At 37.4% G+C, this 22,177-nt stretch overlaps 1 protein-coding gene across 2 annotated transcripts; it reads left to right on the plus strand.

Annotated features, from left to right (window-relative positions):
- Positions 1 to 6,517: 6,517 nt before the first annotated feature.
- On the plus strand, positions 6,518 to 16,311 carry LOC117339851 (C3 and PZP-like alpha-2-macroglobulin domain-containing protein 8). 2 transcript variants are annotated; one of them, XM_033901559.1, is made up of 6 exons: positions 6,518 to 6,594; positions 6,730 to 6,839; positions 8,959 to 9,041; positions 11,188 to 11,281; positions 14,630 to 15,076; positions 16,029 to 16,311. In XM_033901559.1, exons 2-6 carry the CDS (start codon positions 6,782 to 6,784, stop codon positions 16,259 to 16,261), a joined length of 915 nt encoding a protein of 304 aa, XP_033757450.1. In that variant the 5' UTR covers positions 6,518 to 6,594; positions 6,730 to 6,781; the 3' UTR covers positions 16,262 to 16,311. The 2 variants fall into 2 exon arrangements, with proteins under 2 accessions (XP_033757450.1, XP_033757451.1); XM_033901560.1 differs by having other exon boundaries at positions 6,537 to 6,594; positions 6,775 to 6,839.
- Positions 16,312 to 22,177: the final 5,866 nt, after the last annotated feature.

Raw genomic sequence — 22,177 nt, forward strand, 5'->3', positions numbered from 1 at the left:
GGTTATTTTTAGAAGGGAATCCTCTACGCTTGGTGACCACATTGTACGTACACAATATCGAGTTTTAATACATATGACTCACAGTATGATTATATTAATCAGAGACGTAACAAACGTGTCACCCGTGACACATATTATATTTACAAACACTACAGTCACATAATGTAAATTAAAAAAAAAAAGCAGGAGGCATAATCCCATTTCGTCCAGATTTTTTTAAGCCTCAATTAATCTTATCTGGGTTTTTTTTCTACACACTTTTTCTGGTTCGGAATGCAGAAACAAATAGAGTATCGGGGATATCTAAATCATCTGAATATTTTATACGATGGCAAGCCTTTTGTGGTTTATGTAATTATGTATGAAAAAGAAATATCTGTATCTTTATGCATAAAAATATAGATATCCATAGCTGAATTAAAAATAGATATATCTGTTATTTTAATGGAAATGTCTCCATTTCCTATAAGATGAAGATATCTGTATCTAAACTTAAGATAACTTTATCTCTAATTATTCCCTAAAATAAAATTGTTAAAGTAAGGACATTTTTCTCGGATGAGTACCCCGGACCCCCCGTAATTTGCCACGCCCCCTAACTGAAAATCCTGTATCCGCCCCTGATGACCGTCTGCTCCATAAATTATTGATATTTCTGTTTACATTACTTGTGAAGATAAACCCATTACGGACAGTGCTTACGTATGCTTGGTCACGTACGTACACACATAATTAATTGATTAATTAACCACGTACCGCTGCGTCTGTCGTTGTTTAACAGTCCACTGAAGGCCGAAAAGTCATGCTAGTGGACCACCCGTTAAATAATAAAAAGTGGTATTGATAATTTTCGCTTGCAATAAGATATAAGATGAAACTTTTTCATTTTGTGTTAGAGTTACACATCTAGATTGTGTTTTATATTGATCAAATACAATACACACACACTAACACATGAGGTAAAACGACCAAAAGTAGCATTTTATAATTGTTTATAATTAAAACAATTAAACATAATTTTCATTTGATGACATGAATTTATCAGTTTAATTTCTTTTAGGCGGTCTTTATCTGAAGATGAAATTAAACTGTATGCTGTCTAATTGTATGTAATATACATTCCTAGATGAAAAATAATATCAAAATATCAGCCCCACTGGTGAAGTATATTTAGTATTACTGAAGACACTGTTAGATATCCTCTATATATTCTGAATGTTAAAATATGTACTTTTAACTAATCTTATTATTGTTTAAACATATTTATTTGTCTAAAAGGTATAGTCGTGACGGCAAATTAACGCCATTTCCTCGAATATATGTGTACAACATGACTGTTACAATAGAACACCAGGATATTAAAAACAAAAACAATAACAATAACATACACAAGGAGAACAATTTATTTTTTTCCAAATATGTGTGTGTGTATTTCTGCACAAATTTGTAGAAAAAATAATCTGATACTTTCTCAATTAAGAAAAGTAAAATAAGCGCCTATACCATCTATTGTTAACCGAACATGTAGTGAATGAGCGAATAGTGAAAATTGGGGATAATATCTCATTTACATATTTAAATTGCTCATTTAAATATGATTTAAAATTTGGGCATAGTAACATTTAAATTTTTTCTGGGGTCTGATCTAGCCCTCAATCCTCACTTTGGTGCAATTCCTATAAAGGATTACTTACAACCAGAAACCAGGGTGAAGTCTGATTTACATATTTGTTACTGTTAATCTTAAAATGAATTATAAAACATTAAACAAAAGAACAGGTCTGGAGTTATATATGCGCATAGAGTACAAAATTCACTATTGGAATTTTCCTCACAACATGACAGTTGGTAAGATGCAGAAATGAATCAATACTTTTAAGGAAATCGTTTTCTTTGAAACGTAAGGTGAACGTTACGATATGTACACTGTATGCTTAGGAATGTTATTGAATATAATTAAACACAGCTTTCTGAACGCAGATAGACACAGAAATTTAATTTTCAAATGTACAGATTTTGATATTATATATGTACCCTTTGTCTGATCTTCAACGAAATTAGTAAATTAATGTATTTATAAATCATTAGGTTTGCACACCAACGCTGTCACGAAAGTTTTGCCTTATATATCAACGCTGCTAAATAGTGGGATTAACGTCTCCAAACGAGACCAAGTGTGGTTTTCCTGGCTTGTCTTAATTTAAAATGGTGTTTTTTTTAAACGAGTTATGTATTGAATCTGTTTCTTTTATAATTACATCGATGGTTTTGTGCTTTATTTATTTAAAATGTTTTTTTTTTTTTTTTTAAAGGAGTTATGTATTGATAATAATTACAATGTTGATTCCATATTACTTACCAATTATTGAATGACGTTTTTATCTGTAAATATTGAATAAAATTTTATGAAACTTAAAAAAAAGCCTGGGTTGTCAATATTGAATAAAATTTTATGAAACTTAAAAAAGCCTGGGTTGTCACATGAACACAGTTCCCTAGTAGGCTCCTGCACTCTGGCCCTTATCTGAGAGACTGTCCTAGGCTCGGCTATAACCGGAACAAGGACATTATTCCTCGTCAATCAACCCCTATCTTAGTATAATGATAATCTTTATCATCCATCTTTTAACTTAACTCTAGAACACATGTCGTGCTATGTTATGACCACCGGTACAGTTGAAAGATTTATTTATATTGTATTCAATTCGACTTTACTGGAACTTAACTACAACTGTATCTTTATATATAAATGTATTTTACCTACACATACCGCCATGAAAACATCACACATTGTCGCAATGATCATTCCAAAACGTCCGTGTTACGGTAACACGACATAAATACAAGGTTGATCTCAGATTTTTGGTATTGATTTTCTTTCTTTCCCACAGGAAAGGTGTTGCTTTGCTCATTTTGTTATCTGTGCTGAAACATATTAGTTCGTTCATTTATTTCACCAGCAGTTTTATATTATAAACACCAGCATTTAAACTATGCCGTTTATCTTTTTTAAAGATATCTCTTGCTATTTTTTCTTTATCTTATTATTTTTGGCTCTCAATGTGATTAAAATGCTTATGTGATAATTATACATTACATAGTGTGTACTGTATATGGTGGTATGTATATACGATGACTGGTTGTATATCGGTTATCTCTCGTCATACATTTCTGACTCAAACCACAGATCACTACATTCTTTAGTTACGAGTCTATATCGTCCACCCGAGTTAGAATTTTTCGCCCACTAACAAATAATATATTACATGTATATATAAACGAGTCATACTCTAATTTTGGTACTAAGACTTCAATGTGAATTGAATGTCTGCCAATTGAACTAGGAGCATTCCGGATTGTATACATGTATCAGTGTTACAAATAGGGACAAAACCTTGATAAAAGAGCATTGTAATGAATTATAATCAACACGCCCTCACAATGTCAGATAAACGTCTAACTACATCCCATCTAAAATCAAGGTCTTTAGACCCTGTCATTATTATGATTTTATAAAATATATAAAATACTGGCTACAAATTGTGGATGTACACACGACGACCAGGATTAGCTGAACACATCCCCTTAACTGATGGCGATCATGACCTCTTTAAAAAAAACTGTTAATTATATCAACGTGGTTACTTGATAAGCTAATATTCAATTTCCTGGTCTAATGGTCCCGGACGGAAGCGGCTTACTGTAAAATACATTCTGATCTATCAGAGTTACTTCCCTTTATTTTACTTTATCATAACGTACGGGTAATCAGGAACTTATAAAATATACCCAAACAATCCTGTAATCTGTATATAAATAAACCCAAACAATCCTGTAATCTGTATATAAATATATACAAACAATCCTGTAATCTGTATAAAAATATGTACAAACAATCCTGTAATCTGTATATAAATATACCCAAACAATCCTGTAATCTGTATATAAATATATACAAACAATCCTGTAATCTGTATATAAATATATACAAACAATCCTGTAATCTGTATATAAATATATACAAACAATCCTGTAATCTGTATAAAAATAAACCCAAACAATCCTGTAATCTGTATAAAAATATGTACAAACAATCCTGTAATCTGTATAAAAATATACCCAAACAATCCTGTAATCTGTATAAAAATATGTACAAACAATCCTGTAATCTGTATATAAATATACCCAAACAATCCTGTAATCTGTATAAAAATATGTACAAACAATCCCGTAATCTGTATATAAATATATACAAACAATCCTGTAATCTGTATATAGATATATACAAACAATCCTGTAATCTGTATATAAATATATACAAACAATCCTGTAATCTGTATATAAATATATACAAACAATCCTGTAATCTGTATATAAATATATACAAACAATCCTGTAATCTGTATAAAAATAAACCCAAACAATCCTGTAATCTGTATAAAAATATGTACAAACAATCCTGTAATCTGTATAAAAATAAACCCAAACAATCCTGTAATCTGTATAAAAATATGTACAAACAATCCTGTAATCTGTATAAAAATATACCCAAACAATCCTGTAATCTGTATAAAAATATGTACAAACAATCCTGTAATCTGTATATAAATATACCCAAACAATCCCGTAATCTGTATATAAATATATACAAACAATCCTGTAATCTGTATATAAATATACCCAAACAATCCTGTAATCTGTATGAAAAATTAACCCAAACAATCCTGTAATCTGTATATAAATATATACAAACAATCCTGTAATCTGTATATAAATATACCCAAACAATCCTGTAATCTGTATGAAAAATTAACCCAAACAATCCTGTAATCTGTATATAAATATATACAAACAATCCTGTAATCTGTATATAAATATACCCAAACAATCCTGTAATCTGTATGAAAAATTAACCCAAACAATCCTGTAATCTGTATATAAATATATACAAACAATCCTGTAATCTGTATGAAAAATTAACCCAAACAATCCTGTAATCTGTATATAAATATATACAAACAATCCTGTAATCTGTATATAAATATACCCAAACAATCCTGTAATCTGTATATAAATATATACAAACAATCCTGTAATCTGTATATAAATATACACAAACAATCCTGTAATCTGTATATAAATATATACAAACAATCCTGTAATCTGTATGAAAAATTAACCCAAACAATCCTGTAATCTGTATATAAATATATACAAACAATCCTGTAATCTGTATATAAATATACACAAACAATCCTGTAATCTGTATATAAATATACACAAACAATCCTGTAATCTGTATATAAATATATACAAACAATCCTGTCATCTGTATAGAAATATATACAAACAATCCTGTAATCTGTATATAAATATATACAAACAATCCTGTAATCTGTATATAAATATATACAAACAATCCTGTAATCTGTATAAAAATATATACAAACAATCCTGTAATCTGTATAAAAATATATACAAACAATCCCGTAATCTGTATATAAATATATACAAACAATCCTGTAATCTGTATATAGATATATACAAACAATCCTGTAATCTGTATATAAATATATACAAACAATCCTGTAATCTGTATATAAATAAACCCAAACAATCGTTAACATCTCTAAGTCATAAAGAGCATGTAGGTATAGCGCTAAACCAGTATTCGATACTGAATCCTTTTTCGAATTATTGTTTCCTTCGGAAGTCCCGTCCTTGGACTAATATATCTTGTAAATTGTGTTTATCAATGTATTTAGTAACTATAAATACTTACATGGTCATTTGGTAATTAAACATACCTACATCTTCATTTAGTAATTAGACATACCTACATCTTCATTTGGTAATTAGACATACCTGTATATTAATTTGGTAATTAGAATACATATACATGTATATTAATTTAGCAATAAGAAATACATATATATTCATCTAGCAATTGCACATACACAAATGTACTTGTATATTCATTAAGTAATTACACATACCTTAATGTTCATTGAGTATTTGGAAATAGTTATATATATATTCATTCACGTTTATAAACTTCATTGATCTCAGGTCCAACTACAAGATTAATATAACACACAGGCAGGCAGACGGACGGACGGCCGCACAGACAGACAGACAGAACTTGATAATGTATAATAAAAAACTTATGGAACTTTATTTTACCTTGAATATTTCGCGAGAAATTCGATTTTTTTATCTGAAAATCGGTAGGTACTTATTATCGGCATGATAGCAATGATTAATGGAATCGTCAATTTAATTATAGTTATGATATTGAAAACAAAACAATAAAAGACATTTTAAATTCATTTATTTACTTTGAAGAGTTGTTTCCGTGAGAACTGGACATTTATTTACGTTGAGAATCGTTTCCCTGAGAACTTGATATTTATTTTTCACAGTACTAAATAAAAATCTGTACGCCAAAGTTTTTCCAATTCAAATATTCTGATGAGATAGACATGTACGCTTCCAGTATGACCACGTGCTTGTATGTCGAGTCGCGGTAGATCTGTCTGGGAATAACGAAACCTGCCGCTCGTTATCTTATCGAAGAGGAAACACATTTTATAAGTATTAATTTCCTTTATTTATAACACATTTATAACACAGTAATTTCACACAAATGAGATGTTACACATTAGTTAAAATTAAAGAAAAAATAACAAAAACGTTCTGAAATCATGTTTAAAATTTCCATTTTATTAGTTCCGATACATACGTGCACGTGACCTTATTCCTGACATACTTCAGACACCCAATGGCTTCCCGTGCACTAGTTCTGGTGCTAACGCTGATTTTTCCGGCGCAGGCACAAAGTAAGTATGTAGATTTAGTAAGACAATACTACCACTAACAATTTTCAATTCAATTCAATTCATTTTTAAATGCAACACAGCATATAGGATACCAAAATATTCAAATATGTGTATACATATTGCAAATTGAATTACAAGATGGCGGAGGACACAACACAAGCAATATAATTACGACACGTAATCAATAATGAATTACATAATAATTTTGTAAACGTGTAACTGAAGCATAACAATTCAGCATTTACGTAATGCATGCCTATGACGTCATATTTAAACTTATACTATTCAATATAAGTAACTAATTTCTAAATATACACAAGAACACTATATATAAAAACTGTGATATTAATTTCCAAAACATATTTAACTTAATCAGAGACGTGTATATCAGATAAACACGTCTCTGATTCAATTACTTACGAGGAGAGGTTTTTTTTCTGCAGTGGCATGTTACAAAATTCTATTCAAAGTTAACACTTTTACTGGAAAACAATTCTATCAGTTTATATACACGTGGACGACAATAATAATACTTTTTGGTGTATGTTTTTTTTAGTTCAGAATATGCAGGACAAAGAAGCACAAAATGGACTTCGTCCTCGACGTCATTTTTGTCACAAACTGTGCAAATTCTTTGACTTCTAGGTACATTGATAGGTGTATTGAATATTAAAGTATCCACAATATGTTTGCATAAATAACATTTCGGAGATATATCTACTTGCATAAAGTGATTTTCATTTAAAACGTATTGGCTGTTCCAAATACATGTATAACCAAAACCTAAACTACATAGCTCATTTTTAATATGACGAACCCAATTACTTTTACAATTAGTTTTTTTTGTTATATTCAATTCGACAAGTGCATCATAACGTGATTTTAAAACACAATTATTAGTTTTTGATATTTTCAGCCAATATTTCATTACTGCTATTTTGCGTTGCACATACAATGAATATCTATTGTGTTTTGAAGAAGACCATAGCAAATTTAGCGTTTTCTTATACATGTATTAACTTTATTCATGTTTATTGATATAAAGCTACCGAAGGAGATTCCGTTAAATGTGTCCCGGGGACATGTTCGCCTCACTACAAAGTGGTTACAATATGATATATCATTTTACATGTTATTGACAAACGCACCTTATCAATACAGCTCGTGTTTAGGTACCTAATGTATGATGTGGCCATGTGTGTTCCAACAACAAAATCTTTTTTATTCTGTAATTCTAGTTGATTTGTGTAATGAGAACAAGCTATACCAAAAGGATATTGGTGCCCACCATTGAATGATATTTATTGTTGTATGTGAGACTGATCTTTCCTCTTATATTTCCCTTCTTTCCTCTTTTCCTCATAATGATATCATAACAAGGAAAACCATCATATGAAATATCTGTCTTCTCAATCACGCTCAAAATTAATTGAATATAACTTGGGACCAAGAGAAAGAGGCATGTGAAGTTTGAGAAAATATATCCCTCCAGTACTCTCAAAGAAATAGCGATATCAAACTTCAACTGTCAAAATCCAAGATTGCTGCCTAAATCGAAGATGGCTACTTGTCGACAACAATTGTTGTCCTGATAAAACTCAAAATTCAAAGGACACAACTTGGAACCAAGGGGAACCTGTATGTGAAGTTTGAGAAATATCTTTCCGGTACTTCGCATGAAATTACGATTGTTTACGGACGAACTACGGGCGTGGGATGATTTAAATAGCCCACCATCCGATAAAAAATATGGTAGTTTTCATTCAATGGGAACAATAGTGAGATAACAAGTAACAGGAGAGTCGACACACAGAGGCTTGTTCTAAATATCGAGAATCACAGAGTGTCAGTTGATTCACCACACAGGGGCTTGTTCTAAATATCGAGAATCAAAGAGTGTCAGTTGATTCAACACACAGGGGCTTGTTCTAAGTATTAGGTGTTTACAAGTGACAGTAAGTATCGAATGACAAAGTGCTTGTTCAGTCTATTCAGTAATTTCTACAGTTTTATATTTCGACATTTGAGATATCTTTGAGACAACAATATTAACACTTTACATCAACACTATTTACGCCTGGGACTATATTGTTTATGTAACATTATATTTTTTTTCTAGACGGATGTCCTCCAGGCTTCCAAAGTAATAACGAGGGATGTTTCTACGTTTCCAATACGGAGGCCACATGGGCCGGAGCATTGGTATGTATCATATACCCCCACAACGATACGTTGTAGGGGTGTATAGTACAAGTAGTCATATCACAACAACTGGTGTATACAAGTAGTCACGTCACAACAACTGGTGTATACAAGTAGTCATATCACAACAACTGGTGTATACAAGTAGTCATATCACAACAACTGGTGTATACAAGTAGTCACGTCACAACAACTGGTTTGTACAAGTTGTCATATCACAACAACTGGTATGTACAAGTAGTCACATCACAACAACTGGTATGTACAAGTAGTCATATCACAACAACTGGTGTATACAAGTTGTCATATCACAACAACTGGTGTATACAAGTAGTCACGTCACAACAACTGGTTTGTACAAGTAGTAATACCACAACAACTGGTATGTACAAGTAGTCACATCACAACAACTGGTGTGTACAAGTAGTAATACCACAACAACTGGTGTGTACAAGTAGTCACCTCACAACAACTGGTGTGTACAAGTAGTCACCTCACAATAACTGGTATGTACAAGTAGTCACATCACAACAACTGGTGTGTACAAGTAGTAATACCACAACAACTGGTGTGTACAAGTAGTCACCTCACAACAACTGGTGTGTACAAGTAGTCACGTCACAACAACTGGTGTGTAAAAGTAGTCACATCACAACAACTTGTGTGTACAAGTAGTCACCGCACAACAACTGGTGTATACAAGTAGTCATATCACAACAACTGGTGTGTACAAGTAGTAATACCACAACAACTGGTGTGTACAAGTAGTCACCTCACAACAACTGGTGTGTACAAGTAGTCACCTCACAATAACTGGTATGTACAAGTAGTCACATCACAACAACTGGTGTGTACAAGTAGTAATACCACAACAACTGGTGTGTACAAGTAGTCACCTCACAACAACTGGTGTGTACAAGTAGTCACGTCACAACAACTGGTGTGTAAAAGTAGTCACATCACAACAACTTGTGTGTACAAGTAGTCACCGCACAACAACTGGTGTATACAAGTTGTCATATCACAACAACTGGTGTGTACAAGTATTCACATCACAACAACTGGTATGTACAAGTAGTCACATCACAACAACTGGTGTGTACAAGTAGTAATACCACAACAACTGGTGTGTACAAGTAGTCACGTCACAACAACTGGTGTGTACAAGTAGTCATATCACAACAACTGGTGTGTACAAGTAGTCACCTCACAACAACTGGTGTGTACAAGTAGTCACCTCACAATAACTGGTATGTACAAGTAGTCACATCACAACAACTGGTGTATACAAGTAGTAATACCACAACAACTGGTGTGTACAAGTAGTCACCTCACAACAACTGGTGTGTACAAGTAGTCACGTCACAACAACTGGTGTGTAAAAGTAGTCACATCACAACAACTTGTGTGTACAAGTAGTCACCGCACAACAACTGGTGTATACAAGTAGTCATATCACAACAACTGGTGTGTACAAGTATTCACATCACAACAACTGGTATGTACAAGTAGTCACATCACAACAACTGGTGTTTACAAGTAGTCACATCACAACAACTGGTGTGTACAAGTAGTCACATCACAACAACTGGTGTGTACACATAGTCACATCACAACAACTGGTGTATACAAGTAGTCACTTCACAACAAATGTTGTATACAAGTAGTCACCTCACAACAAATGTTGTATACGAGTAGTCACATCACAACAACTGGTGTGTACAAGTAGTCACATCACAACAACTGCTGTATACAAGTAGTCACATCACAACAACTTGTGTGTACAAGTAGTCACCGCACAACAACTGGTATGTACAAGTAGTCATATCACAACAACTGGTGTGTACTAGTATTCACATCACAACAACTGGTATGTACAAGTAGTCACATCACAACAACTGGTTTTTACAAGTAGTCACATCACAACAACTGGTGTGTACAAGTAGTCACATCACAACAACTGGTGTGTACACATAGTCACATCACAACAACTGGTGTGTACAAGTAGTCACATCACAACAGTTAGTACGTATTGATTGGTGGGATATCATTCAAAATAAAAATGAAAGCGTTATCTGTTATTGTCTGTTAGTGTGAGGAAATGTATGTTATTGTTTTAGTTAATTATACAAGTGTTCGTCCACAGGGTTACTGTAACACTGAACATGGACACCTCGCCTATATAGAGACGGACCAACAACAGGCTGTCATCGCGAACTACCTCCACCAGCAGTACAACGGTATGTCTGATAAAGCTCCATGGATTTTTCGTTTCAACCATGGGAGCAATAATTTGCAAACCTTCGATTTGACATAAAAAGTCATAGTTCTAACGAACAATCAAAATGCTTCTTAACTGCGAATGAATGCAAAGCATTGAAGAGCGCAGTGTTCATATCCTCCACTGTTCCTAATGCTCTTTCCCCCGAAGATAGTCTTTTAGTATGTTAACTGCCGTTTTTATTACTTGTTGTGTGTTAGCGCTGTCTTTTTCAGAAAATAAATCCTCTCATATCATCGAATCTTGTAGATGAAGTCATTTTCCGAAATGGTCCTGTAGCTTTCTATTATTTCTATTGTTTACTATTTATATAGTGCAAAATAAGGAAACGTACTTGTATAATTTATTGTGTTATATAACTTCTACTATATGGATAATAGATGTAAGAGCCCTGTCACACTACAGCGTTTTGTTGGACGTTTGGTTGCGTTTTGAAAAATTGGGGAAACGTCGGGGAACTTCGACGTTGTTCAAATTGAGTTTCTATGTCAACGTTGTTATAACGTTCTTGTAACGCTTGGGTAACGCTCAGACAACGTTCACTCAGCGTCAGGTGACATTTGTGGTCGAAAATAACAGCAAAATCTAGCGTTCCATTGCTTTCTCAGCGCTTTGATGGCGTTCTCATAGCGTTTGGGTAACGTCTGCATTGCGTCCAGGTAGCGTTTCATTGTTTATTCCAGCGTCTATTCAACGTTCTCGACGTTTCCACAGCGTCTGCCTAGCGTTCCTGTAACGTTCGAGTAGCGCGTGCAGCGTTTGTGTAACTTCCTGTCACGTTTCTCCAACCTGCAGCTGGACGCGCAGTATAAAAGGGGGCTTTGGGCTAGAGTGCATCACTTTCAGTTCAATCACCGCGCAGTCGACATCGCAGAAGTATGCCTCCCAAGAGCAAGACGGCCAACAGCAGAGGTCGGGGCAGCAATAGAGGTCGGGGCAGCAGCAGAGGCCAACGAGCAGCCTCCTCTCCCAGCCAGGAGGTTGTTACCATCATCGCAGAGGTCCACCCCCCTCCTATCGAGGCCGAAATCCAACAGCAGAAGCAGCAGAAGAAGAGGGCAACAGTCATCCCCTCCATGTCCCAGTCGCCATCTCCAGCCTCTCCAGGGTCTCCAGGGTCTAGCTCCTCCTCCTCCAGAAGATTGTCACCAGCCTCCTCACAGGACGGAGGCAAAAGTAACAAGAGCGACAGGATAAACTGCAACCTCTCTGAATCTGATGAGGCCATCATGGTAGAGTGGTTACAAGAGAACAGGACATTGTGGGACTCTAAGCTCCAGGACTACCACAAGATTACCAACAAGGAGAAGTTGTGGCAGATTCAGGCAGAGAAGATGCACAAGACATTGAAGCACTTGAAGGGCTGGTTCCGGTCACAGCGGGATAAGAATACCAGACTCATGAAGTACAAGAACGGTGACGGTGCCCCAAGAAGAACAGAGAGAGACGAGTGGGTGCTCAGCAACTTCAGATTCCTGCAGGAGGTAGTGCGACACAGACCGGAGCCAGCCAAGCCCATCCTGCTCAGTAGATCCTCGGTTGCAGCAACTGTCCAGGAGGAGGATTTACCGGTACCTACCAGACCTACCACAGCAGCCTCCAGCAGCAGGAGTTCCAAGAGACTGGGGCAGGTCAGCATCTCATCCAGTATGGCATGGTAAACCTCTCTGACCACCAGTGACTGTGTGTTGTGAGGTACTCTCCAGCCAAACTTCTGCGATGCATAGCTGTCACCAGAGGTGTCGCAAAGTCAGGGCCAGCTTCATACCAGGGTCGAGGGCCGGTCTAAAGCGAGTGTCCTTCTTGGTGATCCTGGGACCAACTCTCTGTCTCAGCTCATCAAACATCTCTGGTGGCATGCGCAGGAAGTTGTGGAAGGAGGCTTGGTCTTCAGCTCTGAGTTCAGCCATCAGCTTGTCATAAACACCAAACTGGGGTCGCCTTCCTATCCATGGTCTTACCCAGCACTTTCTCCCTCTCCTCTTCCTTTTCTTTTTGGACATCTTGACCTGGTGCAATGCCAACTGCAGGAGATTGTTGTGATGCAAGAGAGCAGCAACAGCATACTGGTGTTTCTCTTGGTCTGTCATTCTTCTGAGGGCTTTTGACTCTGTGAAAGTTCCAACAGGGCTGGCGTGGCCTCTGCAAGCCCTTTATATATGGCAAGTGCCTGTCAAACGCTCCTGAACGCTACCAGTAGGTTACAGGCGCGTTACAAGGACGTTACATGGACGTTACACTGACGTTGGAAAAATTCAGAACGCTGACATACGTTAAAAGAGCGTTACATGAGCGTTAATAACGCTCAGTGAACGCTGAGAAACGTTGGCGACACGCTGGATAGACGTTCGATGGACGTTACACAGGCGTTACCCAAGCGGTAGCCACGCGCTGGACACTCGATCCTGATGGACCGTCGTCCGCCTAGCGTCCAGGGAACGTCCTGACGTTCGAGTTACGTTCGAGTAACGCCCGCCAACTTTCGTGTAGCGTTCCTCTAACGCGTAAGTAGCGTTTTGGTAGAACGTCGTGAATTTTTGTGCACACCCAAAAATATTTTTCACCCTCAGCGTTCGTCGGCGTCCCTCAACGTTCCTAAACGTTTGTCGACGCTCGTCTAACTTTCTTATAACTTGTTTCCAACGTTCTCGACGTTCCTCTGCGTTTCGCAACACGTTACTCGAACGCTGGCGAGAACGTCGTAGTGTGACAGGCCCTTAATATTTCATATTGATCCTGAAGCAATTCAGCAATTGAATATTTCACAAAGATCGTGACCCGTAATTAACTTTGTATGTTCATATTTACCAAATCGCCTTTGTGTTACAGTATACATTGTCTAAGTGTGGTTAAGTAGTGACTGACAATAACAATGGTACAATAGGTGTTTTACAATAGTTTAACAATGACCTTACAAGTGTCCTTACACTGGTACACGAATAATCACAGTAATTTTAATAACAATTTACATTGAAATTAAACTCAATTGACGAACCACAGGGACTTGAGGATTTGTTATAGTCTATATATGTGTTTGGACCTCCTCTAGTGTGTATAGCATATTTTCAGGCGTTTTAGGGGAATATATTATAATTCGGTTAAAATGCCATCGCTGGTACCGAATTTTAATCTAGCCCCCCAAAACGTCTGAAAATGTGCTATACACACTAGAGGGGAGGTCCATATACATGCAGACTGTAACAAATTCTCAAGTCCCTGTGAGACGAAAAACAGGAAATATAGAAGATTTTTTCTCTTTGACTGTGATAAATACAAAATCTTTATATTGTTGTTTTTTTCTTCCAAGAGTCAAGCATCCAACTGAGTACCAGAAACGACTACCACTACCACTACTTGCACGACTCGGGGCTGGACGTGACCGGACACACGTCGTTCACTTTCCAAGTGAAGGCGTGTCACGACGCCCACATCGCCCTATCACAGGACAAGGGTGTCGACTCAAGAAACACGTACGAGATTGTGATTGGTGGTTGGGCTGACTCGCAGTCAGTCATCCGGGACTGTAAACAATGCGCGCACATGGACACACAGAATCGCATGCCCCATCCACTTTCGTGTAGTCAATATCGACCATTTTGGATCAGTTGGGCGAATAACGTGATCCGTGTGGGTCATGGTAACGTCGTGGGGAAGAGTCAGTTTATGATGTGGAACGATACCGCCCCTCACGAGGTCAATTATGTCGCGGTCGCCACTGGATTCGGTTCCAGTGGAGAATGGAATATCACAGTTGGTATGCTATGTTTATGATACAGTTACTTATTTATAGATACTTATATTATCAATTAAATACCCAAACAGGGAAATTCATAGTCATTTCAGCTCGTGCTCAAAAATCGACTTGCTTTTTCCACTGGATAATCGTAGGTTTCGTACGTTTCCTATGGTGGCTCGTTAGGGCCAAGTATCAAATCTCGCATTCTCGCACTCTCGACCTTAGGTCGAAAACGCGAGAATGCGAAAACGCGACGGCGAGGGAGCGAAAACAAACGCGAGAATGCGAAAGAGCAAAAACGCGAGAATGCGAATTTAACGTTTCAATTTATTCATTGGCGTACATGTATTTCTATTTTCCTATATTAATAAAACATTACTTTGTTACTAAATTAATTAGCACGTGTAACGGACAGTAGCTATGTAATTGATGACTGTGGTCTAAATTGGTGATATACGATGTACTTGGTTGTCTAACCGGTAGTTCTATCGAACGTTTGACAATCAAGAATGTTATACCGAGTGTTGGAGATTTCTAAGTCATGTTCTCAAGGAAGGAGATGCTTATTTGTCTCTCATAATGCCATTTTTATTACATGTATTTGAATACGAAAAATATGACAATGCAAAACAATGTTGACGTGGTGTGATTGAACTGTAGATGTGACGTCATTGTATTGTTGTTTTCTGTGATAATACCCTAAAGATGGAGGCAGAGAAAACGCCCTAGGATTGTCAGACAGAGAAATTACACCCTAGGGATGACAGAGAAATCACACCCTAGGGGTGACAGAGAAGTCACACCCTAGGGGTGACAGAGAAATCACACCCTAGGGGTGACAGAGAAATCACACCCTAGGGTAGCCCGAATTTTCTCACGGTCTTACTATCTAATGTATACAGTTAACGTATCTGATGATCTATCGTATGACGTCATAATGTCCTATTACTACGTCACGTATTTGCCGTAGGTAACTACTGGCCTGGTCAGTTCTGGCTCGGACTCTCGGACCTTGCCGTGGAAGGGGAGTGGATGTGGCTTCCACAGCAGGGAAGTCTAAACTACGCCAACTGGGGGTCAGGTGAGCCGGACAATGCAATGAACCGTGAACACTGTGCACTAATTGACCTCCACCGGAACTATACCTGGTCCGACGACAACTGCGAGGAACGTAGGAACTTCATTTGTCAAATTGATCTGTAAAAAATGACTTCGTAACAGGAGTTGAAATAAATACAGTTCTAGTAATAATCCGATTTTGTTAAAATGTGAATATTTACTACCATCATTGCAACAATAGTATTTGAAATAATGGACGTCAACTTGTACCAACACCAATGCAACTGCAAGCAAAAGCATTTCTTCACAAAGCACACAATTGAAGCAAAAGACCACAGCGCTAACACACAAACAAATTGCACCATAGGTCAAATACACAAATGATTTATACCCCAGCATCTGCACACAAATTATACCACAACATCAACAAACAAATTATACCACAGCATCAACACAAATTATACCACATCAACACAATGAAGGAGACCACTAACAGCAACACAGAAAGTAGGACCACAACAGCAAACACACACAGGAGACCACAACAGCAACACACAAAGTGAGGACCACAACAGCAACACCACACAGGAGACCACAGTCAACACAAAGGAGACCACAACAGCAACACAAAGTAGACGGCAACAGCAACACAAAGGAGACCACAACAGCAACAGACAAAGGCTACCACAACAGCAACACACAAAGGAGACCACAACAGCAACACACAAAGGAGACCACAACAGCAACACAAAGGAGACCACAACATGCAAGACACAAACGAGACCACAACAGCAACACACAAAGGAGACCACAACAGCAACACAAAGGAGACCACAACAGCAAGACACAAAGGAGACCACAACAGCAACACACAAAGGAGACCACAACAGCAAACACACAAAGAAGACCCAACAGCAACACACACAGGAGACCACAACAGCAACACAAAGGAGACCACAACAGCAACACACAAAATAACCACAACAGCAACACACAAATTAAGACCACAAACTCAACAACAAAGGACACCACAACATCACACACAAAAACACAAACAACAACACAAAACACCACAACAGCAACACAAAAAACACAACACACAAATGAGACCACAACAGCAACACACAAGAATACACAACACCAACACAAAATTATACCACAAATCAACACACAAATGAGACCACAACATCAACACACAAATTATACCACAACATCAACACACATATTATACCACAACATCAACACACAAATTATACCACAACATCAACACAATAATTTTACCACAACATCAACACACAAATTATACCACAGCATCAACACACAAATTATACCACAACATCAACACACAAATTATACCACAGCATCAACACACATATTATACCACAACATCAACACACAAATTATACCACAACATCAACACAATAATTATACCACAACATCAACACAAACTACACCACAACATCAACACACAAATTATACCACAACATCAACACACAAAATATACCACAACATCAACACACAAATTATACCACAACATCAACACACAAACTACACCACAGCATCTGCACACAAATTATACCACAACATCAACACACAAATTATACCACAACATCAACACACACATTATACCACATCAACACAAATTATACCACAACATCAACACAAACTACACCACAACATCAACACACAAATTATACCACAACATCAACACACAAATTATACCACAACATCAACACACAAATTATACCACAACATCAACACACAAATTATACCACAACATCAACACACAAATTATACCACAACATCAACACACAAATTATACCACAACATCAACACACAAATTATACCACAACATCAACACACAGATTATATCTGAAATAATTTGTTTCGGTCGTCAGAGTTATTTCCCTTTGCTTTCTGTGGTGTAAACAGGCGTTCAGAAATAGAATCACAAAGCTTGTACAACACTCTCTCACAATTTTATTTCTTTTAAGATATTGAACAGTACAATGACAATAAATTCAATATGAGATTGAGAAATTGTGCGTCTCACCACAATTAATGTGCTTTTAAATAATTCAGTTCGGAAACAACAAAATGGTATTAAACCCAGAGTCTCTGGCATTGCATTTTGTATAACCAGTGTGTTGTGACTTTATAACCAGTGTCTGTGAAATTATAACCAGTGTCTGTGACTGAGACACGACACTTGGACGCGGCACTGGGACACGTCACTGGGACATGTCACTAAGACACGTCACTGAGAGACGTCACTGGGACACATCACTGAGACACGTCACTAAGACACGTCACTGAGAGACGTCACTGGGACACATCACTGAGACACGTCACTAAGACACTTCACTGGGACACTTCACTGGGACACTTCACTGGGACATGTCACTGTGACACGTTACTGGGAGCACGTCACTGTGACACGTCGTTGGGACACGTCACTGGGACACGTTACTGAGAGACGTCACTGAGACACGTTACTGGGACACGTCACTGGAACACGTCACTGAGACACGTCACTGAGAGGCGTCACTGAGACACGTCACTGGGACACATCACTGAGACACGTCACTAAGACACGCCACTGGGACACGTCATTGGGACACGTCACTGAAACACTTCACTGGGACATGTCACTGTGACACGTTACTGGGAGCACGTCACTGTGACACGTCGTTGGGACACGTCACTGGGATATGTCACTGGGACACGTCACTAAGACACGTCACTGAGGCACGTCACTGAGACACGTTACTGAGAGACGTCACTGAGACACGACACTTGGATACGTCACTGGAACACCCGACAGGACACCTACCTATATCTGCCCGTCAAATGAGACGTAATCAACATGTTAACATTATACGTACGACTATATCGCTCAGAGTTATTAATTCCGACTCTGCAATCTAATTAGTACCATCGTTAAAAAAAAAATTCCTTAATATCTAAAACAAGTACGGAGTCATCCACATTACAGGTACAGTTTGGTATTGTAGGAGTAAACCATGATACAAATGTATACTGTTTTTATTGCTTTCCAAATATTACAGATTCGTAGTTACGTCTTAAAGCCACATACTCAGGAAGAAACATATATCAATGTTTACATTTTGAGCTTTTTACAGTTTTCGGACTTGATACATACCTAACGAAAAGACGAGAACTAAAGTCACTAATTTGCGTGTATTTATTTTATCTTTTCGCGTATGATGTTTCTAGCCGAAATTTAAGTTTGGTTAATTTTCGTCTTTTCGGGGCGAAAAGACGAAAGGACGAAATGGCACAAATCACCCACCGTCTTCTCATATCAGTAATATCATGTCATTCAACATTTGATACTTTCAACAATAACGACAAAAAACGAAACAAAAATAAAATAAAAAGACAGGATCGTGATGGAGTCTTCATACTGAGACAATCGGAACACCTCGCCTCCGTCTGCGATTCTAGTTTCGGAGAAAATGACGAGGGGTTCCGATTGCATACTGAGACTTCCGTTCGGTTTTCATGATTATATGTTCAATATCCATGATCTTACACCAGAGACCTATATTAGGTATATAGTATATAGGTCTCTGCTTACATCTTTTTAGCCTACCGAGATTATTATCCTAGCCGGCTTTCGTTTCCATAGTCAATTGATTTCATTTTTCAACGATCATCATTTGGACGACATCAAAACCTAGATAAAAGAGACGAAAGTGGTATAAAAACCATTCCGACACTCCATAGAAAACTCCGAGGTTTCCTGTCCAGTAATTCCACCCGGACTACAGCGCCCAAGTGTTGAGTTTCTAACCAGAGTGAAGTGAACGATGGTCACCCTCTAATCTGTGTGATTCGGACAGGCATTCAAACTCGAGACCTAATCAATTAAGCGGTTAATTTATTTATAAACTTGCTGGTGGAAATTGTACTTTATTTTTATCGTTAGGGAACTCTAAATCAATACCGCTAACTGTATTAGACGCGATCCGTGTAGAGAATGGTGTGGGGAGATATGTAAATGATATAATTAATAATTTCAACTGTATTGAACAGGGACGTAGCACGCGCAGAAGCTCAGTCAAATATGGAAATGCGATGAGGATATTTCACAATTTAAATGAAAGGATGGCCACACTAAATCACACTATATTGTCAGAGCTGGTACAATAGGCGACTTTTTCTGACGTTATTGGTGTGGGGACGACGCAGTATTGTGTTCCAACAAGACTAAGAGTGTCGGCACTTTAATACACCCTCATCATTATGAAGCAAGAGAGCGTCGATATTGAGTATCTATCATTAAAGCGTTATACGGTGTATTAATTTATCCCAGCCTACGAAGGAGCCCGACAAAAATACACACAGTGGATGAAGACATTATTGTTTCCTACATGAGATCTTACTAGAAGAGCTGTCACCATGGAGGAGCGGAGAACATGTTTACATCCCCGCCCCAACCTTAATTAGACTGTGTGTCTTTGCCTGTACTTATTTACGAAACATTTATAAACATCAGCGGACGTTATTGTCCGTTGCCGAGTTGGAATGTTGCTGATCAGATTTAATTGAAATCGTTTGTATGTTTCCTTGTTTGACCATCCGATACACACGCTGTGAGAAAGTGGCATGTCCTACTGTAAAAAAACGATAACTTTATAATGCCCATGCATATCAAGTACTTGTAATTGACTCCCTACATTAAGGCCTTGATTACAACAATGACGAAGAAAAATATGTACAGAAGATTTATCTATATGAGTAGTCTGTATCATTGATTGTCGTTTTGGAGGAACACAGGTCATATGGCATCTTTAACAAAATAATAATAATAACGGATAAAATACATAATCACACCATACAGGTGTTTTGTCCCTCTATAGGACTCGTCAGTGATGTTCGGGACATCATGCAGCTGTTTAGTTATGCTAGGACTCGTCAGTGATACTAGGGGCATCATACAACTGTTAAGTTCTGCAAGGACTCGTCAGTGATGTTGGGGACATCATACAGCTGTTTTGTACTTCTAGGGCTAAGGACATCATACAGCTGTTTCTTCCTTCTAGAACTCGTCAGTGATGCTAGGGACACCATACAGCGCTTTCGTTCTTCTGTGACTCGTCATTAATGCTAGGGAGACCAAGGAACTGTTTCGTTAATCGAAAATGATGCTTCGGTCACCAAACATCTTTTTCGTTCCTCCAGGACTCGTCATTGATAGAAGGGGTATCATACATGGGTTTCGTCCTTCTACAATGTAGGTCTTGTCAGTGATGCTAGGGACACCATACAGGTATTTCATCCTTCTGTGACTCGTCATTGATGCTAGGGAGACCAAGGAACTGTTTCGTCCTTCTATGAATCGAAAATGATGCTTCGGACACCAAATATATTTTTCGTCCCTACAGGACTCGTCATTGATACAAGCGGTATCATACAGGTGTTTCGTCCTTCTACAATGTAGGTTAGGGACATCATACAGGTATTTCGTCCTTTGACGACTCGTCAGTGATGCAAAGGACACCATACAGCTTTCCCTAAAAGTGTGTGCAAGTTGTATTTATAATTTCCTGTATGTCCTGTAATTGTCATATGTGTATACTCAACTGCTGCTCGTGTCACCTACCAGAAGACTCATTTAACAACGTAAACTCGCCTTGGATGATCGACCGATCCTACTTGTCAACCATCTTTTTCTCATTTGACAATGGGTAATATTTTGGATATCTTATTATGTTACCAGCAATAATTACGGTCGATTATTGGCGCTTTGCTAGATCTAATTATATTTGTAGGGATTTGTGTCATGGCTCTCCACTTACATCTATAATATCATATTTTAACAATATATCATATCTCCTTGTATCACTTTTCATATTTTTATCCTGTTGTAATGATATCGAAAGAAATCCTGGACCTTCATATAATTTAAACCTGGTTCACTTAAATATGCGTTCCCTCAGAAATAAAATATCAATTATTGAAACTGAATTTGAAAATATTGATATCGCATATATAACTGAATCTCATCTAAATCAGCAGATTAGAACTACAGGT

This window comes from Pecten maximus, chromosome 12 (genome assembly GCF_902652985.1).
Source record: "Pecten maximus chromosome 12, xPecMax1.1, whole genome shotgun sequence".
Classification (NCBI taxonomy): domain Eukaryota; kingdom Metazoa; phylum Mollusca; class Bivalvia; order Pectinida; family Pectinidae; genus Pecten; species Pecten maximus.